Genomic DNA, 27,210 nt, shown 5'->3' on the forward strand with positions numbered 1-27,210 from the left:
TAACTTTGTGGTATGGTCTCAGAACCCTCACTTCTCCACAGGTAAGAACCCTTTCAAAAGCAGAGTTTCTAATTTTTACCATAAACCAGAATTATACAGTGGCTTTAACATACATGGATGGATTCTAAGTGCACACACACACACACACACACACACTACCTATGGAATTTTAAAGCAAAATATAATTGGCATTTAGACTATGTTACTCAAATGGAAAGCGATGAGATGAAGTCATGTATCTAGAATTTAAAAGGAGCAGCATCAATGAGACTGAGAATATCGATGAAGCAAATACTTCCGAGTCAATGCACTTTAAATCTGGAAAAAGTGGTACTATCTTTAACATCTGAGGGTAACACGTTCCATTCTTTTATGCAAGACACATAAAAAGAATTTAGGGCAATATTGGTAGCTACATAAGGTAAATGCAAAAGGTGTTTCTGACGTGTATTATGGGAATGTACAACTGACTTTTTGACAAACAAATCCAAAAATAAGGAGGGAGAACTGGACATGTGAAGCTTGTACATGAATGCCAATGAGTTAAAAGACACTAACTCGTTTAGAGGTAAACAACGCAGCTGTAAGAACTGGGGGGGGGGCACTTGGCCTAGTAAAGTCTGAGCTTGTTATTAGCCTGATAGCTCTTTTTTGTACAATAAACAAGTTATGAAGATGGCTGTTATAAGTATTACCCCAAGCAACATTGCAATACATCAAGTGAGGCATTATGATGCTATTATACAGTGTAGTCAAGACACTTTTAGGAACAATAAGTTTTAGCTTATGCATCACACCAACACCCCGAGAAGCTTTGGAACATACATTTAGAATGTGTTGCTTCCATGACAGAAATTCATTGATAGTAATACCAAGGAATAATACATTTTCGCTTGTAGCTACCTGATGTCCACCAATAATGAGAGAAGGGGTGTTTAAAGGTATCCTCCTATTCCTTGTTCTGAAAATAACACATTGTGTCTTCTGAAGATTAAGTGACAATTTATTACAACAAAACCAACGATAAAGTTTATTCAGTTCATCATTTGCTGAAGATATTAAACTGCACACATCCTTGCGGGAGGACAGAAGACTTGTATCATCAGCAAACAGTGAGTAACTAAACAATGATGTAGCACTGATGATATCATTGATATAGATAAGAAATAATAGTGGGCCTAACACTGAGCCTTGAGGCACTCCACAATCAATTTGGGTGGAAAGCGATTTGGTCCCATTGACAACCACAAACTGCATTCGGTTTTGCAAATAGCTTTTGAACCAGTCTAAAGGAACTCCACGAATACCATAAGATTTAAGTTTGCATATAAGAATGTGGTGGTCAATGGTGTCAAATGCCTTGGACAAATCTAAGAAAATGCCCAGACAAAATTTCCCTTCATCAAGTGCATGAGCAATAATGTTAGTTAAATGCAATACACCCATACTGGTAGAAGAATTTTTGCGAAAACCAAATTGCTCGTGGATCAAAATGCCTTCTACAGATAAATAATTATTTACTCTTGAGCATACAATCTTTTCTAACAATTTAGAAAATACAGGCAGCAAGGCAATGGGTCTGTAGTTTTCAATGTTTCTGTTATCACTTTTCTTATACACAGGAACTACTTTGGCAATTTTCATCTTGTCTGGAACTATTCCTTGCGACAGAGATTTATTGAATATGTCACACAATGGGACAGCAATGCTATGAATACACTCTTTGACAACCCTAGGAGCTATATCATCAGAGCCTGATGACTAAAAGGATTTTAGTGACAGAGCTAGCGTTATTATTTCAGATGCAGTAGTGGGCTTCAAAAATAAGGATTTGCTGTTTTTTGCAGGTTTCAAATAATCCTGAAAAGTATTGGATGTACTTGGGATCTTTTCACTTATCTTAGCAGCAATTCCTGCAAAATACTGATTGAAATGTTCAGCCTTTTGCGTATTTGTACTTAATGAAATATCACCATTATATACATTTCTGAGGGAAGGCTTTGACATTTCCCCGTAAATAAATTCAGCTGAATTGTTAACATTCTTCTTTATGTGCTTTACTCTGAGGCCATAAAGTCTCATTTACAAGCAAAGTGAGAGTGCAGTGCCAATTGACGATTAATGTCGCATAATGATAAACTCATGACCAGCGCCATGTTTTGCAAAAGGGGGGGGGGGCAGTTTATATTTCTAGTGCCACTTCCGGGTTTCATCAGCAGACAAGCAAAAAACAAAACAAAACAAAACAAAACAAGTAGGGTGGGGGGGGGATAAACAAGTAGTTAGACCCTATGTATTATCCACCAAAAAAAAAACAAAACAAAACAAAACAATTAAACATATGGGGGCCCAAGCCCCCCTCCCCGCTCCGGTTCCGCCGGCCCTGAATCATACAATGAATTAAAGCTTATTTAAATACTGAATAATGTAGGGCTACACTTATATTTTTATGTACATTATACTTCTGCAGGACTATACATGAGTAGTGATTATTCCGATCCATTATAAGTAAATCGAGACTTAAGTGTGAAAATTGGTCCGTTAAAATAATCATTTGAAAAATTGGACAAGAGCAGTTGATGAAGGTTTAGAATGTTATACCAAGGAGGTACTAACCTCCTTGGTTATACTGAGGTAAAGACGGCAGCAATAATAGCCTATTTCCTACAGTGTCATGTTACTGCCGATGTGATAGTATTACAGTTTCCAAGCGTATCTTCTTCTTTTTTTTTTGTCATGTTTTACTCATAGTACGACTAAAGGTCTGTTTAATTATGTAATCAACTTTCATAAGTACACATACTCTGTACAGCCAGGATATAATACATGGTCTATTTACTTCGGATACAGTAGTTGCATACTATTATCAGGGAGGTGTGACACCTCCCTGCTATTATGTAGGGGCCTACCAAGTCACACGCATGAAATTTGAGCCTCACGCCTCACAAGTCTTTCTCATGAGGTCATCCCACCAGACCGACATCCACTTGTCATACGGCCCATGATTTCGGCGTTGAAAAGTCATAATTCCCACACTAGGCAAAAAAAAAAAAAAAAGAAGAAGAAGAAAAAAAAAAGCCACGAGTCCGACACTACGCAAAAAAGGCCCATGAGTCCGACACTAGTCGTAATTTTAAGACCCACGAGTTCCGAAACTGTATTATAGCGTCACTGGGTGACAAGACCTTGTATCTCAAGTTTTGGTGAAAATTATTATTATTATTATTATTCTTTTGGTAAATGGTTAATCAATTAAGTGATGTCCTGTCCAAATCCTATGCCTTGCCCCCAAAACTGAAGCCACCACGGTATGTCAAAGGGAAGACTATCTTTGATAACATGCTTTGGCTGTCATGTTTGTTTTTGTCTTTTTTTTTTCTTTACTCTCCTGAACATTTAGAACGTTGTAGATACGAGGTCTTGTCGCGCCAGCGACAGTAGGCAGAAAAAGGCCCTCGAGTCCAACACAGTCCGACAGGATATAAACAGCGCCATCTATACTTTATATTATACCAATGACTTATTATCGAACAGGTTGTCGCGTTAAAATAAAAAGAAAGAAAAGAAAGTCAATAGTGAGAAATAGAGGGAAAAGTATGGAGAGTGGGGGGAGAGTGAAAGACGGGGGAGGGGCGAGGAGCAAGATGAAAAGTAATAATTTAATAAGATTTGACGTAAGAAATGAGTTTGAATGTCACGTTAAACATCTTTCAGCAGTAGGGCTATCATAGTATCATGAAGTATAGTGGTAGAAGAAGACAGCACCTTTGAGAATGGATGACGGGTCGTTAAAAGTGAATAGCGCCTCCCATCTCTCTCCGTATCATTTCCCTCGCAGGCTTCTTCTTTAGGCAATAAATTGAGGCTCGTACCATTGAGCTCCATGATTGGACCAAGGATTACAATTTTGTTTTCTTCCTTTTTTTTTTTTTTTTAATAAAAGGGGAAAAGAATAAAAAGTTAAAGGGGAGCGCACCGGGCGCGTGCGCCCACTATATTATCATCATTAAAAAAAAACAACAACAACAACAAAAGCACGCATAAAATATAACCCCCTCCCACTGGCTCGGGCTCGGTCCCTACTCTCCCTTGCTTTGCGCTCCACCTCCCCCTTGTATCAGACCTGGGGGGCGTTTCATGAAGGAACTTGTCGGATAAAATGTCCGACAAGTCAATTATATCCGACAAGTTCAGAGAAATCAGCCAATCAGGCTAAAGAATTTCTCAAAACTTGTCGGATATAATTGACATGTCAGATATTTAATCCGACAAGTTCCTTCGTGAAACGCTCCCCCCCCCCCCCCCCCGATGAGACCACGACGCATATTATGCTATCCATCTCCTCTCTGCACCATTCCATTATGTATTTAATTGTATATCTAACCATTAACATGGTTAATATCATTCTGTCGGAGTGAAAAAGAAAGTAATCCCATCCCCACTTGTGCCAAACATTAACACGTCAATAAAATTGCTCTTATCGTCATGACTGCAAATATTTCATTATTTCACAGGACGAAAAAGGAAATAAATCGACATAGAAATACATGCTCAGCAGAATAACCAGGATAGTAGGCAGATTATTGTTTTGTTTTGTTTTTGTTTTTTGTGTGTTTTCTTTGGGGGGGGGGCAAGAATCCGTACAAAAGGTCCAAAAAACAAGCAGGCAATGGTGCTTTTGCATTTTTGAAATTGAAGTGAAAATCTGGTGCACTTCTTTGGTGAATTGGTGTTAGTTTCACACACACACACACACACACACACACACACACACACACACACACACACACACAGACACACACACACACACACACACACATACACACACACACACACACACACTTTTTTTTGTTTTTCAATATTTTATTGATTTCATTCAAATCATTCATAAATCAACCCATTCATCTCATTACACACACACACACACACACACACACACACACACACACACACGCACACACACACACATACTCCGTAGACCTTATTTACTATCAGAAGTAATGTTCGAGTGAAACGTGCCTATAATTTACATTAGCCTTTGCAGTCACCTGTTGTTTGCGCCACTCAGGCTTGGTGCAATGTCGGTTCTCTCATGCACAGTCTCGCTTCGTGGTATGTTTTTTTTTTTTTTTTTTTTAAATGTGTCGTGTCTTCCGACAGGTCTTCTCCTTCGTCCTTTCTTCTTCTTCTTCTTCTTCTTCTTCTTCTTCTTCTTCTTTTTTTCTTCTTCTTCTTCTTCTTCTCCTACTCCTCCTCCTTCGTCCTCCTTTGCCTTTTTGTACGTTTTTCTGTAAATTGTTTGATTTCCTGTCTAGCTGGCTTGTTTTACGAATCGATGATATAATTCATCTTTTTGGTGACTTCTTTCTTCCATGCGGAGTCAACACTGCGATTTCTGGCAACATTATTTTTGACATGATAATGGATATACAGAATATACATGATATACATCAGACCTCAGCAACTTAATCGGGTTTACATTGCATACAGAGCAGCAAACTTAACTATGCTGCAGTCTTTAGAATCGGTTTTCCGGAAGAGATGCATGACTCGGCCTCGACAGAAACAGCTCAACTCGGCTCTAAAAAGCGTGCTGATGCTTTGTGTAATGGCGTATACTTTGTGTGGCAGAATTTTTAGTTTTACATGTTATTGTTGCTGTTTTTACAACGGTTTATGGGGCAGAGCTTTCTGTTTGCAAGATATGCATTCTTCTATCTCTCCTCTTGTTCTTTTTTTTTTTTGCACCAAACATTCTGTGTGTGTTTGTGTGTTTGTGTTGTTATTGCTTTCATTTCGTAAGCTCATAGAGACACTCGTCATTATATCCTCATTCACCTGTTTGTGCGTGTTCCATTTTTTTTTTTCTTTTTCGCCGTTTCTGACCCTTTCTGACCCATCTGTTTTTCTCTATGTATATTCACGATTCCCCCAGATCCACTTCTTTGCAGGGAAAGAGGTCGGTGAGCAATACTCTATTCATCCATATTTCGACGCCAGCCATGTACATCAATAGTATTGTTTGCTGCATTTTGCCACATTCCGTCTGCTGGTTGTTTACGCATATTCGGGACTCGGTCATGCTTTCCTTCATTGCACTATAGTAGGTCTGTTGGGTACTCAGATTTCCATTTTAGATAATCTCATTATTCATAATGGCCGATTCCGGGAATTATACCTTTTCATGCCATACAAAGTGATGCCTATCTGAACTTTTTAGGCACACATTTTAGAGCCAGAACCAGTGGATGCATGGGGTAGCAACCTATGCAAACAACTTCTTGTGATAATATTTTGTCGCCGATCATAGTAGGGCTAATTGGAGCTCATCAGCCAACGAACTGCCCGACGAATTTATTAATGATTTAACTAAGAATACGTTATGTCATTCTAAAGCTGTTAATCAATATAAAGATATTATGTACCACACTTTGGGTTTTTTCTTCTATAAAGATACGTTTTCTTTGCTGTATATTTAAGCATAAGGAGGCTGAATAAACATTTCGCTGAGTTAAAGTTTTAAGTATAGAATCTGATGTAAATCAGTCATTGGACCCAGTGAATCTTGGTTAATTTCCACTTTGGAAAATTCCTTTGCAGTTGACTTTTATCATATCTTGATGGTGGCGGTGTGGCATTTAATGTATCAAATAAATTAAAATGTAGTGTTCATAATGACATTTGTAGGATAAATAACACCGTTGATTTTTGATTTTTTTTTTTTTTAGGGGGGGGGGGAGGGGGTTCATAGTAATTTTGTAGGGCAGGAAGTAGGAATTTTGCAGAAGGCATTTTACAGACCATCCAACTCAAATATTGCAGACTTTCTAATTATCTCTCAGAATGCTAATTTGGGTAAAAACCCGGTATTCAAATTGGATTGTTTGACTCGCCAGTTATAACATTGAGTTGCTAAATAATCTGGAAATTATCATTTTCTCAAGCGAGTTTCTTGAAACACTTTTATCCTCTTTCTGCCATTCATTTTCTAACCTCCTTGTGCAGGAACTCTGCTTCTCCCATTTTTGAAGGGGCATTCCAGACGATTTTCACAATTTCCTACCATGTAGTGCATCAACAGCTCCATGTATAGATTTGTGGAATTTATTGTGGTTCTTGAGCAGAGAAATAATTCTTTGAAAAACCTTAAACAAATTACACTAAACAAGAATGATGACAGAGGAGGCTCACATTATTTCAAAAATGTAGCAGTGTAATGGAAAAACATCGGTGTTAGATTTAACACCACGGGTGTTAAATCTAACACCGACCAAACTTCAATAAAGGACCACACCCACAGGTGTTAAAAATGCACTGTGATGGTGTTGAAAAGTGTTCACCTGACACTTCGTGGTGTTAATTTGACACTGTACCTGGTGTTATGTTGACACTGTACTGGTGTTAATTCAAAAATAACACCAAATGGTGTTGATTTGATATTTGTTGGTGTTAATATCAATGGTTTGACACCCGTCCAGCTTCAATAAGAGACCACACCAGCTGGTGTTACTTTGGTGTAATACCTTTCAAAAATCTAGTATTTTAAAATAAAATTCTTGATCGTCTTGTTTAAATTAGAAATCAACACAAGAAGTGCAGTTTCTAAGAAACTCTTCAAAAAACAGTTTAAAATTTGGAAATGACACCCGGAGGTGTTAATCTAACACCACAATTGAGCACCGAAAATTTAACACCAGCTCGGTGTTCACTATTTAACACCGGACTTTTTGCAGTGTACAATACCGCTTGCTTGCGAGTTACCCGTGTATAATCTATGCATGCCTTCTTCTTTTGTTCTGTTTCCTTGAGCCCCAATTCATGCATTCTTATGGTGATCTTGCCATGTCATCTTCCTTGTTCATTGCAATTTGTTATAAATTTCGAAAATATTCTTATTCTTCATCCCATATTATCATAAACTGTGAAACTTCGTCTTCAGTATAAATAATTTATAGTTGTTCAAATGTAATCACCCGGAGGTCTCCTTTAACTTGTTTTTTTTTTTTTTCAATATTTTACCTTCCTGAGTCTTTTATAATTCCTTTAGATATGACTGATCATTTCTCCAATCATGACTCATTTTAATGAACACAAACACACACATACACACACACAAACGAACAAATAGATTATATAAAGACACTAACTATATAGGTTATCGTGGATTTCAAAATCAATTCTTTGTTCAATTAACCTTTTCTTCTTGAAATCGATGGTATTACAAATACAGAATTGAAAAGAAAAAATCATATTCTTAGAGTTGCTATCCTCAGTGTGTTGCAGATTCTCTCGCACATATTTTCAATTTGACAATTATTTCTGGATGTTTCCTCATGAAATGAAAGTGGCTATAGTGATTCCATTATTTGGAAAGTGCAACAAGCTGGAAGTCAATATTAACTGCCCTGTCTTTTTTTTTTTAAACTTCACTGTCTAAAGTTATAGAAAAAAAATCGAAAGAATTATCAATTTGTGAATCTGCACATAATATTTACAAATTCCCAGTTTGGTTTACAGAAAAGCACAGCATTATCCATGCACTTCTAAATTTTATTGACAAAGTGGTTAATCATTAATTCTATAGACAACCACTCTCATTTGATTGGTATTTACAGTTATCTCTAATATAATCAAACTATTTTCTATTGATATAGAAACAACCAACGGAAAAATGTTAATCAGTATGATCGATGTTAAGTATTGCTAAATATACAAATATATGAACGATAGTTTTGTGAAAATAGTTTCTCGAATAAACGGTCTACAATGGTTGATTTAGAAAATTAGTAATATTCCCCTATATTTATATGCATCAAATGTGATAACATTTTCTTCATCATTGCTCCCAATGGTGAACAGTGGCTTTAGCATAGAACTGAAAAAGTCACTCATTGGCATGATTGGGTCAGAGCTAATAAGTCATCATTGATTATTCAAGAAAGAAAATGTATTTTTTTAGTAGTACTGTCGACAATTTGTATTCAGAGTGTTGGATGATTCCAGTTTAGAAAGTGTAGCACATTTTAAATTTCCCGGAATCATTGCAGATATTAAGCTATTGGAAAATACGTGTTGATTTATTGCAACATTATTTCGCGTAAAAAATGCGTCATGAACAGACTGAAATTTTATATCCCTCAAAAAGTCATAAGTATATACTTATGTTATACTCCTCCTGGATAGTGCCTTATCTTAATCATGGAATCTTAGCATGGTGATGGGGCAATGCTCATCACTCGCTAATGGATAGAGTGTCACTACTTCAAAAGAAAGCCCTCGGTATCATTTTGTTACTCTCCTATACATACGTTCACATTCAAATGTATTGGTTGCTTCTAATAAGTTGTTAAAATCGAAGATTTCTGTTTATTTGATTTATGACAATATATTTACATGTTCAGGATCAATTATACTCCAGTCTATTTTTTTTTTAATTTGTACTTTACAATGTTAGATGTTCCTTGGAAATCAATCATTCTATAAAATGATATCCCACTCGAGTCTCACTTACCACTTCATCGAACGATCTTAGCTAAGAACACACTTATCTACACTGGCCCAAATTAATAGAATTTCCTCCGATCATGATATAAAAACTGCTCCTTCCATGATTTAGTCATTTCATGTTCTCTGGTACGCTTTACATTTAATGATAAGGTTCATAGTCGCAACACACGACACAGTAATAAGCATCATTCGTTTTCAGTAGATAAGATGTATATATGCACATACTCAGACAAGGCTAGACCCTCACTATGGAATTCTTTACCAGTTTACACTTACAAATTCTCCCACTACAAATATCTTTTTTTTTAAGAAGAATCTTAAAGATTTTTTGCTAGATGGTTAGATTCTTCATTATGGAATACACAATGATTGTAGATAATTTGTGTAGTTTTTTTTTTCTGTGTTTCTTATGATTAACCACCATTACTTAATTCTATAACCAAAATGGATTATTTGTATCTGTTTTTATAATATTTTCTTCTGTTTTGTGTTGTGATCGTAAAACAATTCCATTGTTTCATCTTCTTTTTGTTTGGAACCACCCTGACAAGACCCCTGATCTTTTGTAGTTTCCATGTTTCATTTATAGTTATCTAGCCATGTTTTGCATGCTTGAGTACTCATTTTGTTATTGTACAAAAGATATGTTTTTGAATGAAACAAAATAAGGTTCAAGTTGAAGTTCAAAGGAGACAGATATCAGTTTGTCGAAGGTAAAATGTTTCCTCAGAATCGGAATAGCCTATACGCGTACTTTGTTACTCGCTCGTAGAATCTGCATAGCCACCGTTATTATTACCACTATCGCCCAAATACAGTTAGGGTTATGATTAGAGTTTCTTCAAGTCAATTCTGCATTAATTCCTTTATCTTGTTATTTATCAATAAGGCAACAGTTTCCTTTGCTTTGTAACATTATACACCATTTAAAGAAGGCTCTAGTGTGCTTTGGGAGTTTGATGGATTTGCTCTCCTTGTTTACTTCGGCCATTTCTTTTTTGGTTTTTTGTTTGTTTGTTTGTTTGTTTGCTTGCTTGTTTGTTTGTTTGTTTGTTTGAAGTGAAGTCTCCGTATAATTAGGATGATGGCTTCCCATCACACATTCAAATAAAGTCCACGATTTAGTGGTAATGGTTATCTTCATAGTAACCGCAACACAAAGAAAAGGGCCTGGGGCTAATCGGCTACGGCTATGATCTGCTTTTTTGTTCGTTTGTTTTCTGGTGACACGAACTCATTGTTTAAAGACAATATACTAACTTCACCCACATTCCACAGTATCTTTAATGTTATTTTCATTCATTTTGGGTTATAAATGACGCCTGTCCGGTGATCAGGAGGTCGTAGGTTCGAATCCTGCTCGAGTATGTACGCCCATGATTTTTTATAAAACACTGATCAATTCAGTGCTTACTTACGTCGATGTAGGGCAATTTGTCAATCAGCTGCAATGAAAACACCTCGACGGAAGAATTTCATGAATTTGTAAATGTCATTTTGTTACATATTCTCCTTTCGTGAAATTGTTTTATTTTGCAGACCACACACGCTATTAGCCAAATACGCTTTTCCCATTTGGTTGACAATGCTTACATACAATATGGCATATTCCCAAATATACGCTATGGATAACCATGTAAAGCATTAATTAAATTGAATTACTCCAAACGCTCAGAAAGATAGGTTTAACTAAGAACCTTGACCGGTTTCGCAATTTACTGCAAAGGTGCAAAGTTGCACCTTTACTGGTGCAACTTTGCACCTTTCATACTAGTGTCGACGCTAAATTGTGCAGCTTTGCACCTTTCTCGTCTCAAAGGAGCAAAGTTGTACCCGTAAAGGTGCTCCCAGTGTGACACTGGTAAAGGTGCAAAATTATACCTTTATTTTCTTAGAGTGCACCCCGGAAAGCCACCTCGTTTCTTGTGCCACGAATGAACAAAATATGGGTTGATAATGACTGTCGCTCAGCAGAGGAAAGTCTCAAAGGCGTGAAAGGTTGTTTTTGTCTGCTACGAGAGACCTCTTTATGCAGCTAACGTCGGCACAGCCTGCAATGAATCAAAGAAACATTTCCTGCTTCGGAGTAGACTGCTAGAAAAAAAAAAAAAAACATTGCTTGTTGGAATGATTTGGATTTTTTTAATGCTTTACGCCTTTCACAATTTAATGAAAATACGCATAGAGATATTATTAAAACGCATTTAGGCTCACGAATAACATATTGCAAAACAACTTAAAACCTACAAAAGAAAAGCTACATGTAGTTCAATTAAAAGTACGTAATGATGCTCATCAATGATGCTCATGATGCCCATGCTAAAGGTGTTGGTTTGGAATATAGGGATGATAAAAATCCATCGAAGACGGTATGCCTGCATACAGTGATAATCATACTCCCATAAGTTTTGTATCGAAAGGAGGTGGTTTGATGCCTCATAGAATATGGAAATAAACATTAAAGATAACAGAGGTAGCACTTAAATCAGATAAGTTGATCATTTCAAAATAGCAGGTAGGCCTACGTAGATAAAGTAGATATAGCTTGAATAAATAGTCGTCAACCTTGCGGGAGCGTATTTCTTTTCACTGTCACTGTCTAATGAATTACCTGTAGTGACAAAGAAATGATCCGATATTACTATACCTGTGAGTCTGGAAAATTCAAGGGGTAACTGCCCCAGCCCCACCCCCTTTGCTGCATACGACCGTGTTTGTGGTGTTTTCTTTTACTTTTCTTTTTCTTCTGTCGGTATATAGACAAACACATGTAATGTCAATTATTGAATTAACTCTGGTTATATAGGCGATTGTGTACAAACCTGCTGATGCCATTGCTCGGTCAAACTCATCCTTTAAAATGTCTAGGACTTCTTTCACGCCATCTTCACCCTGTAAAGAGCACACATTTCGGAAAATAAACAGGAAATAAATGTTCAACTCCAACCATTTTTTTTCTCCCTCTTTGAGATTAAACTTGGTTATGATACAGATACAATTTTTGCCTCCACAGGCGAAGAAACTGAATATTTGCAACCTCCAAAACCTTATGATTCACACACGAAACCTAAGACACTCTTGTTTTTATCTGCCCGACAAAGAAGAGTATAATAAAAAATGTCATTACCCATGCATAATACCCTTATAGCATACGAATTTCTCACGTCAACTGAAAACAAGAGACCAGGGGGTCTCGAGACCATTGAATATTGCTAGCTCAATTTTACCACACATTCTTTTGACACTGAAATACATTTGAGTCTCATGGCTCAGGTGAGCTAAAAACGCCCAACAACGCAAAAGTTGCCCGAAATAATTGCCTGACACTCCGGGCCTGACACAGCATACTGAATACCAAGTTTTGTAAGTACAAAATTTGAATCCAGGTTCTCTACACTCTGTGAAAATGAATAATATTTCGTGAGTAAATTGGATATTCAGTGAGGCTTAGAAGAAATGCATGTAGTGCAAGTAGTCCGTTACAAGGTCCCCGGAGAGAATAATACATAACTTAAAGGGATGGTAGTATAGGTGGAAATGAAGACAGAGCTTTTAGCTTTTTACGAGATACTCAGAAACCACTTTTGAAATGTTATAGAGCATACCATTCTCAGAAAAAGTCATAGGTTATTTGATGAAAATCAGTTTTGAAAAGGCTTAGATATTCAAAAAACAAAGTAAAACAAAGTGCTCTTAATAAAAGATGGGTCCCACTTGCAACGGCGTATACATAAATCCGTACTGAGGAGTGGGGGGATGATCGGCAATAGCCACCATCACCACGATTACAAGCCCATAACCGGACCGGCGCAGCCCGTGGGGGGGGGGGGGGGGGGGAGAAGCTTGCCCCCCCCCCCCACACACACACACACACACTTTACAGGGATCAAATGTCCCACTCTTTTTCATGCAAAGTGGGAGGGAAGTGGCAGCAAAAATATGAAGACTTTTTGTTCTTGTTTTTATTTGTTTGTTTGTTCGTTTTTTGCTTGTCAGCCGACTTTTGCCGGAAAATCAGACCTTAAAAGTATGAAGACTTTTTTGTTGTTGTTTCTCTTGTCTTTTGATGTTCTTTCTTCTTGACTGACAGGCGATTTAGACACCCCCCCCCCCCTTTCAAAAACGTAGCGCAGCTCTGAATAATGCCCAAATAAAATCAATAAAATGCTAATATGAGTATCCATTTTTGTGTGTAATAACGTAGTAGATATTTTCCTGTAGATATTTATTGTCAGTAAAGCAATCATCCCAGGGGCATCGTTCCGTTTTAGTGATGGGGGGTATATAGGGGAGGGACTTGGGGTTTGAATATCTGTGCGAGGGAGCGGAGCGGCCTAGCGGGGGGGGGGTGTTTGAAAATTTGGCATTTTCAGACCTGAAATTCAGCGATCTGGTGCACACTTTTGGTGAAATTTGGGATCTTTTTTCCTATTAAAAAAAGTAAGAAAAAAATATTCATAGATAATTGAATGACTACATCGTGGTATTCAGCTCTTGCTCCGCCTGTGCGACATCACTGTGAAGACCTACTAAATAGTGGGGCCTATCACCGGCGTAGCCAGGATTCGATCTTAGGGGGAGCGGTTAGATGCGAGGGAGCGATGAGAGCGAGGGAGGGGGGTGTGGGAGGGGGGTTTCCCCCTCCCACAGTGAGAACTTTTTGCATATTGATGTTGTAAATGGTGCAATTTGATTCATTTTTTTGCGTGTTTTATCGACTTGAAACAGTCCAACATGTTTAAGGTAGCAGTACATTTTATGTAGATTATTATTGAACAAGTTATTTTGCTTATAAAATGGTATCATTTAGAGAAACGTCACTGAATATCATGAACGCGGTCATGAATTTTGACATTTTACAGTCCCAAAACGGCCGATTGTAGCTATATTTTTTCGCTTTGAAAATTAAGGGGGGGGGCGCACCGGGCGCAATTGCTGGCAATTACCCGGCAGCAACATCAGGAGAATGGCATAGCGATTAAATGCGAGCGAGCGAAGCAAGCGAGCTTGAACATTTTGATATTGTACAGTCCAAAAACGGCCGCTTGTAGCTATATTTTATCGCTTTGAAAATTAAGGGGGGGCGCACCGGGCGCAACTGCTGGCAATTACCCGACAGCAACATCAGGAGAATGGCATGACGATTAAATGCGAGCGAGCGAAGCAAGCCAGGTTGAAAATTTTAACATTGTACAGTCCCCAAACTGTCGTTTGTAGCTGTACTTTTTTTCGCTTAGGAAATTAAGGGGGTGTGGGCGCACCGGGCGCAACTGCTCAGGAGAATGACATAACGATTAAATGCGAGCGAGCGAAGCGAGCGAGCTTGAAAATTTTGATATTTTACAGTCCATAAACTGCCGTTTGTAGCTGTACTTTTTTCGCTTAGGAAATTAAGGGGGGTGGGGGCGCACCGGGCGCAACTGCTGGCAATTACTGGCAGCAACAAATATCTCGTAAGCACATTTATGATATAATCTGGGGAATTTTCAATCCCAGAAGTATATACTATTCTTTTAGGGGGGGGGAACCCTCCGTTAATTGAAAGTATCTAGATATCTCCTCCCACGCAAGGAACATTTGCATTATTTTCTTTAAACTGAAGTAACAGACCTGGTGCACACTTTAGATGAAACATTTTGAAATCTGTCGATCTAAGTATTAAGTAGAAATGACTGAACGGGGAGGGTATGGAAGGGGTTAGGCCTATCCCCCTCTTACGCGAGGGAGATTTTGTACTTTCAGAATTGAAATTCAGCCATCTTTGGGTGAAATATTTAGACAGTTTTCTATCAAAAAAAGTAAGAACATTTCCACATCTCGGGAGTTACGAGGAGGAGCAAAATGATCTGTTTGTCCCCAATACTTTTAAGGGGGAACCATCCCCATCCCCCTTCATCGACGCCTCTGCATATGAGGGAGCTTTTGTAAGTGAAAGATCCGCTGCACACTCTTTGATAAATATAAGGAAATAAAACGTCAATCTCAAAAGTGTACAAAGTCTATCGAAAGGAACTCAGTAGCGGATCTTTTGCATATTCATCATGTTCATGATTGCAATTCAGCGATCCGGTGCATAATTCTGGCGGTACTTGTCCAATTTTCCATAAAGAAAGTTCGAGATTTGTCCTCATCTCGGGAATTGCTTGGAGGACAAATGATTTGTCTGCCCCAAACATTTCCGTAGGGGCGGGGCAAATGCCCCTTTGCCCCCCCCCCCCCCCCCCCGAGATATCATCCCTGAGTATACCCATAGATGTATCAGAGTCATCATCGTTTCAGGAATGATGCAGGAAATGGAGGAGGTTCAATTATGGCGGTATAGTTTTTGTTATTGTTTGTTTGTTTTCGTACATAATTTGCAGATGGTCCAGAGTTGCTCGCTTCATAGCATGTTTACATGTAAGCCTATGCTATTTGACGTTGTCAACGTCTGGACCATATCTTATGTCGATATTACTTTGTTCGCGAGCGAGCGCTTGAGAAAATTATGTATACATTATCATAGAATACTGTTCAGCTTAGTTACCTGTCTGAAGGCGGGCGTACGAACAAGACGAACGTCGTGCAATATGACAAAAATGATACAATCACATTTCTGTACAGGCCATCCCCCCCCCCCCCCCCTCCTCCATTTCAGGGGGATATATCCCCCCCCCCCATCCCCCCGGGATTTACGCCCATGCCCACTTGTTATTAGTATCGCTTTGTTTTGAATATCTCGATCAGCCATTTCAAAAACCCTTTTCGTCAAATAAACGCTGAATTCCTATTGAAATTACATGCCATTTCATATTTCATAAGAGGTTTCTCATTCTCTCACAAAATAAAACAAGAAAAACCCGTTAAAATAGCCTGGTCTCAACCAAAACGATACCATCCATTGAACGGGCCTATTCTACACCCTATTAGGCAAGTGAAATAGGCGTACTCCACATGCTAGTCCCCATATCGCCGGTCTGCCGATGAAGGCGGCCCGGGCTCCCAGGGCGAGTGCCTTTAGGATGTCCGCCCCAGTACGCACGCCTCCATCTACGTAGACTTCTACGTTGGTACCACGTACTGCTTCCACTACTTCCGGGAGGGCATCGAGCTGATTTTAGAAAGACAATTAAGATGAAGTTAGCATCTGACACTGAACAGCCATTCATCTATACATTCAACACTTTGTTTGAAATAATGATATCACACTAATAATGATGATAATAATATAAATATCTAATGATGATAAAAACAGTGATAATATTGACGATAACAAAAAAAAGATGTTAATATGAATTGTTATTAGTAGTAGTAGTATTACTACTACTACTAGTACTACTACTACTACTCCTTTAATTACGGTAATACTACAACTACTTAAACTACAGCTGTATTATCATTATCATCACCATTATTGTTATTTCATTTTATTTCGTTTTGTTTACTCATCTATATTGTTCATTTTGTAACAGGTGGCAATGACCTGGTCATTACTAATGATAACCCGATAACACGGTGGAGTAATATCGTCACAGACACGATGGCATTCAAATAATGTTAATAATTATGGTAATAAAAGTAATAATGAAAATTATGATAGAGATAGAAATAATATTGATAATTATGATATAGCTTTATCTACCTATACGGTAGCTTCTGATGATAATAATGAAACCAAAAAACAGCAACAGAAGGAAAGTATAATTACAGAACAATTCATTCAAATAACAAAATGCTAAAATGCCTTCACACAGAATGACTTTAACTACAGATTATCATATCCATTAAACAACATTTAAGTATAAAAAAAAAATCGACATCATAACTCTCTTCCCCTAAGAATACAATTATGTTGTACATACTCGTAAAAATAATCTAAAAAGTGTTATTTCTGACAAGTCCTTCATCTACACTGCACGGATTTGATAACCAACCGGGGCTATGGCTGAGTCCAGCTGCCTACCACCGTGCGCTGAGACCAAGATCCCGTCGACACCAGCGGCGGCAGCCTCGCGAGCCATCTTGCCTAGACGGAAAAGATAACATTATTTATAGTTGTTGCGCTAGGGAACGTTTGCGCAGCAGGAACAATAATTATAACAATAATGACACAATATTACTACTGTATAACTTCTGCTATAGATGAATACAATAGCAATGTTGATGATAAAAATGACCATAAAATGATAATGATAATTAACATAATAATAATTCAGTTCAGTTCAGTTTCAGTTTATCTTATCCAATCACAGTAATTTGCGTCAGCAAAGCTCTTCTTCTGCAACTCCTTGCATAACATAAAAAGAACTAAATGCATGTAAACTGCCCACAATGATAGAGTAACATAACTCAAGTTACAAGAGCAGAGAAAAAAGAACTTTAAATGTACAAACAAAAAGAAAGCGAAAGGAATGTTATATAAGTTGACATTGAATAACATAAAAAAAGAATCAATAATTGTAGGGCAGTTGCTTAAACTATCAAAAAAATCATCAAGAGCCCGTTTGAAACTAGACTTTTAAATTCATGAGCTGATTCCAACTCTGGACGCCTTTTAAAGAGAGAGTTCTTTTCCCAAGTGATTTAGATAAATATGATAATAATAAAAACACTCAAGATGCTGTCAATAATAAATTTTTTACTATCAATGACATAACATGTATCAACCTCGTTACTTTAGCATTGGAAGGGGTTCACATCCGGGTCGCGAACAGGCATTGTGGGTATCAGTCTTGTCCATTGATGTGTGTACTGGTTGGAATTTGAACTCGGGATCTTCACTTAAAGTATGTCTTTCAATCTTGTCCACATTGCCACAGTGGATAGTCTTCTTTGTGACACACACAATTCAACCCATACACACATCATCAGTGATCATGACGTCAAATAAATGGGGTATCTCACTTAGCGGCGAATGCTTGCAAACCCTTGCGAAATTTGCGATTTCGCCAGGGTTCGTAAAAGGTTGCAAAAAATGTTACAAGAAAATCCGCAGTTTTCCTTGTCGCAAACGTTTTTTGTTGTTTTTTTTTTTTTGTTGCAAATAAATTTTGAATAGTTCAAAATTTTCTTGCGAATTTATTTTTCCGCAAACAGTTGCAAGTGTTTGCAAAACATTCGTAGGGGAAGTCTTTGCGAACGGTTGTAAGATGGTGTCGCTGCTAGTTCTTTCTACTTCGCCAATGCTACCGACACGTGACCTTTTATGGTTAGTAACTGTATAAAATCGACCTGTTGAGAGAATTTTGCCATACAGGTCGCCGTACCGAAGAAACAAGGTATTAAAGGAGGACGAAATACACTCGGGGTCGGGGGGGGGGGGGGGGAGGGGTCCATGCCGAGTTTTCCAAGGGTCAGCAAAAGTTCCTAAACATTCACAGATAGTGCGAAAGAATTGACATAAAATTATAGGTGCTAATATTCGCAAAACTAACATTTGCTTACGATCTCTAATAGTCGTCAACTGCGCCTTTCACAAACACCTTCACAAACATTCGCTGAACTGTTGCTAGTTGTTTCTAAACATCGTTTAAAGACGCTAAGTGTCGTTTATGGCAGAAGCGAACCCTGATTTATACTATCATTCCTCAGAAAATTTGGCAAATCCAAAATTCGCAACGTTCGGAAGCATTCGCCGCTCCCCTTAACTACCAGTGACCTGACATTGGCTGCCGCCGGTCAAATTTTGCCCAAAGACTTAGGGTTAGGACTGTAGGATAGCGAAAGGGTTTTAGGTTTATGTTGACGCGAGGATTAAGATTAGGGATAGGGTTATGCTTGTGGGTATAGAATTTATGTTTGGCTCAGTGTGTAGATATTCCACGCGAGCAACTGTAGCAGGAGCAAATGTGGTGAAACCATTTTTACCTAAAGCTAAGGCTACTTAACATTCATCAAAGATGGATATGAAAAGAAAATAATGATGCTCTGTGCGTGATAGATTTTAATGAAGTGGGATCTTTTGTTTTACGTTGGCAGTGCACTGCAAAAAGTCCAGTGTTAAATTTCCGATGCTTATTTGTGGTGTTAGATTAACATCTCCAGGTGTCACTTTGAAATATAAAGTTGTGTTTTGAATAGTTACATAGTTACTGTTCCTCTTGTTGATTTTGACCTTCAATAAGACAATCAAGAACACCGATAAAGTACTTAATTTTTTTTTTGAGAAAAAGAAAAGTTGTGAACACATTTACACCACAGTAACACCAGTTGGTGTGTACAATCTCGTGTTGACATTGGGAGGGTGTCATACCATTGACATTAACACCAGCAATATCAAATCAACACCATGCGGTGTCATTGTTGAAAATGTGTCGAAATGTGTCGAAAAAGTGTCGAAAATATCACCAGCTTGTGTCAAATTGACATCACGAAGCGCCAAATGAACACTTTTCAACACCATCTCAAGTTATTACTTTCTACACCCATGGTGTTAGATATAACACCGATGTTTTTGCAGTGTGACAGATTCCATTCTTCACCTGTGAGAATCCCTTTCACCACCACTGGTATGGATGAGATGCGTTTGACCCACTTGATGTCGTCCCAGGTTGCCGAGCTGTCTGCTTGGCTCATGTAGTCCCAAAGCAATTTGTCGCCGGCAGCTTTGGCGCTGCGTACTTCTTTCTCAATCATGTTCATGTTGACGCATCTATAGCAAATCATTATCAGTGGTGTCAATTGATAAAGGATTGAAATGAAAAAAAAAAATGCGTTCTGAAAAAAAAAAAAAGATAAATGGTCTTCAACAAATATCATCCTTTCTATCCCTTCTCAGGAAAAAGATTTATTCAAATTTGTCACCTGAGTGAGACATCGTGATTATTTGTTACTTCGCACTGCAAAAGGTCCGGTGTTAAATATGAAACACCGAGCTGGTGTTACATTTCCGGTGCTTACTTATGGTGTTAGATTAACACCTCAGAATGTCATATAAAAATAAAAAATTGTTTCTTGAATAGTTTCTCAGTTACTGTTCTTCTTGTTGATTTTGAACTTCAACAAGACAATCAAGAATTTTCCGATAAAGTACTTGATTTAAAAAAAAAAATGTGAACAAATTTACATCACAGTAACACCATACAGTTGGTATGGTCTCCTATTGAAGCTGGACGGGTGTTATACCATTGACATTAACACCAGCGGTAATGCTAGTAGAGCTACGTATACCTTGTAAGAACAACAGTAAGTCGGTATGACTATGGAGAAATGTGGAGAGAAGAATATTCGAGAACACACACATGATCACGCAGTACACCGCCATTTAAAAGAATATTAGTATATACACTATACCATGTATACGTACTGCAGAAATATACCAGGTCAGACCCAAGTGAGGTAGCTTTACTGATTGTATACAAGTGACCTTTTCTTCTTCTTTTTTTTTTTCTTTCTTTCTTTACTCCCCCATTCGTCTCGTTCTCCCAATGTGGTTGCGTTACTGACACTATTATCATAGGCCCGAATTCTCAAAGCTGGAATAACTATTCCGCGGAATAGTTATTCCGGGGAATAAGTTATTCCACCTTTGACAATAGATTCCGGAGAAGAAATCGCGTCGTTTTACGTCACGAGGGCCTGATTTGCATAAGAGGCGTAATAAATGTGCGCTTAGAAACATTGTATTACAGTCAGACCGCAACGTCCTGAAAAGCCTTCGCATTTATCGTACGCATATGCATGGACCTCGCGGACATGAATACGTAATGAGCTGGGAGACCACATTGTTAGAGTGTCTGTAAATCTAAATGACATTATCAATCTTCATGATTTATATATCGATAAAAAGCTGAAGAGTTGTACTTTGATGAAATTCGACCACTTGAAAGGTTATGACATATAAAATATACTGAACAAGGAAATTATAAAACACAAAATTTGCATATTTTCCATTCTTCTTAAGGGGTACACTAGACCGACGAAATTAAGGTGGACCAAAATGGAAGAGGTATAAAATGAAAGAGGAAATATCATTCTATGAAAACATAATGACTTTATGTGGACTGATCCTATGAACGGGTCAGGTTGGCGAATAAATCATTGCGTTGTACAGTTAATTTTTGACGAGATTTCAGTTTGCCGCGAATACGCGTTTCTGATTGGTTAATTCCCTCTGAGTGGAGAGTTGAACGCACCTCGCGGAATGACAGTAAACGTGTACTCTACATAACAGTAATACACTGTGTGTAGATGACAGTGTAGGACCCTATATAGTGTGTGTGTGGGCGCGCGCACAATGTGTGTATACGCGCTCAGGTTCAGGCAACTGCAGCTGGTGTAAGATCTCCACGTAAACAACAAGAACAACACTCCACTCTGATCGACAGCTCAACTTTGGCTTGAACTTTTTTTTTTTTGCCGGCACAACTAGATAAGAGTAGAGTGCATTAATAAGTTGCATACAAATCAATAATACAAGATCTAGCACTGTGTTTGCACACATGAGTTCTTTGGGGCTATTTTTTTGGTATTAGAATATTATTCCTTATTAATCCACTGTATACATCGCTGAGTAATTTATCTAATGATACCCTGGGAGCGCATGTATCTCAAATTGCCACACTATGATTTTTACTCGACGAGATTTTCAATTTTTATTGTTTTCTAAGCGAGGGACCAATTCAGTTCTTAGTGTGCTGTTATAACAGGTATATCTAAAACGTTGACTATCATTCATGTGGTGATTCAACCTATGAACGGGTCGGGTTGGCAATAAATAGAAAGCCTCGTTCTAATTTGTCTCAGGGTCGTTTGGAAAATATCGATATAATGCAGAGATATGAATAATGATATCATAAGCTCATTCTGTATAATGTAAGCATTAAAAGGTGTGATTTATTTCAAATATTCACAAACCATGTCAATTGGTCACGGATAATAGATCTTCATGTCGTCAATAAGTGAATCTCGTAGACCATGCACTTTGTCTCTGAATTATCTCGCAAAATCTCGGGTGCTGAGAAGGACATGCGCAAAAACCTGCGCGTACGATAAATTTTTGATTTGAGCTCATTAACAGCAGCGTTGCGGTCTGATTGTATTAAGCGCATTACAAATGTAATGTATTATTATTATTATTATTATTATAAATTGGCGGAATAAGCGGTGTAATAAAGTTATTCCACCTTTGAGAATTCGGGCCATAGGGTTTTGTGTTTTTTTTTTTATACAAAATCCATTTTCATTATTTTGCTCTTATGATTTTGCTCCATATCTATTTTTTCTTCCGTCATGTCAGTGAATCGTCTTTCTCTTGCTTTCTTCTCTGCAAAATCATGCCATCTACAATATTACAGTATAATCATCTGCTGGGTTATACATCAATAAGCACTTTGACAATTCATCTTTAAAAAAAAAGTAAGAAGTAATATACAGTCTTTACTCAAGCTTTGCGTAAGCTGAATTCTCTCTGGTCTTCTGGCGTATATTGTATTCATGTTCTCCCCTTCTCATTCCGTGTATAATGTAGTCCACAGTCAACATCAATGCTGAAACAATTATTCGTGAAAAAAGAAAGACAGAAAATAAATCAAGATCATATGCTGAAACGCTGGGTAACTGACCGCAGAGTTTATTTCAATCCGAATACAATAATTCATAATCTGCTTGGTATTTTGACACATTATTTCTCTTTTATATAATCACTATTTCTTTTTCTCTCACTCATTTAATTGTGCATCAGGGTATCAAAAGCAATTACTAGGATAAAACATTAAAAAGAGGTTAAGAAGGGAATTTTTGTACTGGATTAAATCCTAAGATCCCTATAGTATACATCAAAACATAGAAGACATACATTATGCATGCAAAACTATTGTTATTAACAGGCACATGCACCGAGTAACTGTTGGATAAGTTTTTGTCTACCTCAACTAAGAGGTCAGAAATACATTAATCGAGACATTTTGGTGTCACGATTCGTTTCATTCTCATTATTTGATTTATTTGATTGATACTGATGGTGAGAAGGGCGTTAAGTTGCCACTAAAACCATGGGTGCTGTTCGTTATTCCGAAGGTACGATATTCCGAAGGTTCATCATTCCGAAGGTTCGTTAATCCGAAACACGCAAATTCCCTATACCTAGAAGTTCGTTAATCCGAAAATGAAAAAGGGTTCGTTAATCCGAACATTTGTGGCGTTATTCCGAAGGTTCGTTATTCCGAAGATTTGTACATCCGAAAATGAAATTCGGAAAAACGAACCTTCGGAATAAGGAATCTTCGGACTGAAGAGCCTTCGGAATAACGAACCTTCGGAATAACGAGCTGTAACCAAAACCATGTATTCGAGACAACTTAACGCCCTTCTAATTCTCCACCGACGATATGCTTTTATGGTATTAACAATCGCAGTAGAGATTAAACAGGGGCGGATCCAGGGAGGACGACAAACGGCGCACGCCCCCCCCCCCCTTTATTTTTTTGTTGAAACAAAAGAAATAAAAAGAAAAAAATGGGGGGAGGGGTGCTTGCGCCCCCCTTATTTTTTGTTGAAACAAAAGAAATAAAAAGAAAAAAATGGGGGGAGGGGTGCGTGCGCCCCCCCCCCCCTTTATTTTTGTAAACACGCCCCCTCTTTACGAAATTCCTGGATCCGCCTCTGTTAAAAATCCTAGAGAACATTGCGTAGGCCAAACCCTTGGTGTGTTCTGATTGTTGATTGACAAAGGAAACCCGTTACAAAGTACACACTGTCCAAATTCCCTGGTAAAGAAAGAAGTAAATTGTAAAATACGATACCGGATTTATACCTTTAAAGCCGGCTTTCTCCGCTCGTCGAACGAGTAACTCAGAAATTTGTCTGTTCTTAAAGATCCACAGTTGCATCATTATCAGTCCGGTGGGCGTGGCCTCAGCAATATCTTCAAGGAGGACATTGGCTGCACAGCTTAGTGACATCATCACGTTCCGCGATGCAGCCGCTGCAAATGGCCAGCGGAAGGAATTCATGTATAGTCTTAATTCTAAATAACCATTTTAAGTCTCCCACATCTTTTGACACCAAATTTGCGACCCCCGGGCACGCGGTTCCGAAGTTAGCCATTAATATGTTCGTGCATATCAGACCACAAAAAATAATAATGATAAATAAATAAATAAATTTAAAGCTCAAAAACGTGAATTCATGTACAACTTCAATGCAAATTGTGCTTACTGTCAAATTTCATAAAACATGATTTATTTTGTTTTATTGATTAAAATCAATTAACATATTTTCATGTTTGCAACAATGGACAAATTTCATCGAAAAAAGAAAGAAATACATAAGAAATTCTGTAAAACGATGAAATACTAAAGAATTTTTTTGATGCAACATTTTTTTTAGTTACATTTGCTAAAGACACGAGAAAGAATATTTACACACAAAAAATGTGCCTGTTTGGAGCTTTATTTAGTAATTTATGGCAAATAGTTTGATGTTATGCATAAATTAGCATAATTAGCGTAAATGTTTTTTTTTTGTTTTTTTTTTTTTGGGGGGGGGGGGGGAATCACCATTACAGTTTTTAGATTACGTCACGGGCAGTGTGTGTGTGTGACAATTTTCGTCGTGATCGCGCAGTTGACGGCCGAGATCTGAAGGGGGGCTGGGAGGCCCCCCTCCGGCTCATATCATCTACCAAAATAGCCCGGGCCTGGTTAGGGTTAACAGGGTGATTTCACCAGGGAGGCAATTTTTGAAATGTGTACGTAGGTTCTAATTCTAGTCACGTTCAGGCAGTGATTCTTTAAGGGGAAATCAAGTCCAAAAATAAGTTAGTCCGATAAAAAAGAGTAAAATCTTACGAGTAAAACGGTAAAAATTTGACTGAGATTTGATGGAAAATAAGGAAGTTATGAAAAGATAAAGTTTTGCTAATTTCTGCAAAATAGTTCTTATACGGTGGATATGAATATGCAAATGAGAGAGCTGACCATGTCATTAACCTCACAATTTTCCACTGATTGTGTACAAAAAAAAATGACAAAAATTCAATGTTTCTGGTATTGAAGTCTGAGACATGATGTTATTCCTGGTTGAATTACTTCAGAATAGTGATCAGTTAGATATATAAGGATTTGAGCCTCGTGCATAATTATGTTTGAATGAAAAACTGGAAATTTCAAAATTTTAGGTACAAACTATTAGGCAAGTTGTGAGGGTATGACATGCTCACTTTGCCATTTGCATAATTCATCTTTACCGTTCAAGAACTTTTTCCTAAAAAAATAGCGAAACTTCAAAATATCATAACTTCCTTATTTTTCATGCGATTTCAGTCAAAATGTTAACATTGAACTCGTAATATCTTACTCTTTCTAATCAGACTAAATTATATTTGGACCGGATATCCCCTTTAACCTCGAGAATCAGCTGACTTCAAAGATAAGCTCTCAAAGTGGGGGCCAAGTTCTTGATGCAATTCCGGTAAATAGGCCTAGATCTACCCTGTTTATTGTTATCATGGTTATGTGTCTCATTAGGATGTATCTTGATTTTTTTCCGGGGGCCTAAGTAATACAAACAATGATTTTGATTTAGGCTAATCCCTCAGTTCCGTTGTTACTCGATACCATTTGTTGCAATTGATATAATTTATTCCATTGTTTCAATTATTTTGTACATAAAAATTGACAAATTTTTGATATTATTGCATAGTATTTTGAATAATAATTGAGTATATGAATATAAGAACGACCCAAGTCCATGGAAGATCATTTCGAGTAAACTAAAAAAAAAAACTTCATATCTTTTTTATTTGTCCAATAATATTCTATTTAACTGTGATGGGAAGGCAACATTGTATATACAAATTAGAACATATATTATTATGACAATTAACATTTACATTAATTATGGAGAGGCCATTTTGTGTGGTGGACTTGGGTCGTTCTTTGATTCATATGGACTTGGGTCGTTCTTTGATATACATGATATTCTGCTATAGAGATGGGAGAAGGATGAGAGAGGGCGCTATTATATGAATGTAAGAATGACCCAAGTCCTTCATTCTTACATTAATATAAGATTTAACTCATTCATTTCAGGCACTTCCGGGGGTTTACACACAAGATGAGTCCATGCATAAGCTACAATTTCCCATGTCAAACTAAATTTGGCCAAAAATTGGACTTGGGTCGTTCTTATATTCATATACTCAATTGTAACTCAGTCATTTCGTCGACGAAATGACTGAATGATTATTACTAGGACTGCAAGACATGTTTGAAAATAAATCATGAGCAAATCACTACCCAGGATCCGAAAAAAAAAAATGTTCTCAAGAAATTTCTTTCTTTCTTTTTTCTTTTTTTTTTTTTTTTTTTTTTTTTTTTTTTTTTTTTTTTTTTTTTTGGTAATTCACCCAGAACTACAATCGACACCCACGAACAATATGTTGACGACGATTTCGAACCCCTCGCCGGTTATGTGATCTTTTGCAGATTGTGATACGATTGTTTGACTTTGCGCTCTTTCAGGTATTCGCATTCTTTGCAAATCGTGCGCATGCTCCGTGAAATCAGCCCTTTCACCTTGCTTATAAAGCAGACCCAGACTGTATAGTCACACAAACACAAAATGACGTTACGCCATGGTACACGATGAACATTGTCCTTGTCTCGAGAGTTCATTGTTCTTGTCTTGTATTGCTTAATTGCTCTCGAATAGCAATCGACATCAACGAAACGACGTATAATATTAACAAACTCTTGTCATCAATTATCTTATGACTGACTATTC

General features: G+C 37.6%; 1 protein-coding gene across 1 annotated transcript in view; it reads right to left on the reverse strand.

The window, feature by feature from the left end:
• Positions 1-11,490: 11,490 nt before the first annotated feature.
• Positions 11,491-27,210, reverse strand: part of LOC140229548 (2-Hydroxyacid oxidase 1-like) — an 88,530-nt gene continuing 72,810 nt past the window's right edge. Inside the window, exons 3-9 of the mRNA XM_072309795.1 lie at positions 24,239-24,409; positions 22,868-22,973; positions 19,968-20,137; positions 17,421-17,512; positions 16,436-16,597; positions 12,330-12,399; positions 11,491-11,558 (exon numbers count right to left, since the gene is read on the reverse strand). Coding sequence (XP_072165896.1) covers positions 11,491-11,558; positions 12,330-12,399; positions 16,436-16,597; positions 17,421-17,512; positions 19,968-20,137; positions 22,868-22,973; positions 24,239-24,409 — 839 coding nt within the window. The remainder of the gene's footprint in view (positions 11,559-12,329; positions 12,400-16,435; positions 16,598-17,420; positions 17,513-19,967; positions 20,138-22,867; positions 22,974-24,238; positions 24,410-27,210) is intronic.

The sequence above is a fragment of the Diadema setosum genome, chromosome 6, assembly GCF_964275005.1.
Source record: "Diadema setosum chromosome 6, eeDiaSeto1, whole genome shotgun sequence".
NCBI lineage: Eukaryota > Metazoa > Echinodermata > Echinoidea > Diadematoida > Diadematidae > Diadema > Diadema setosum.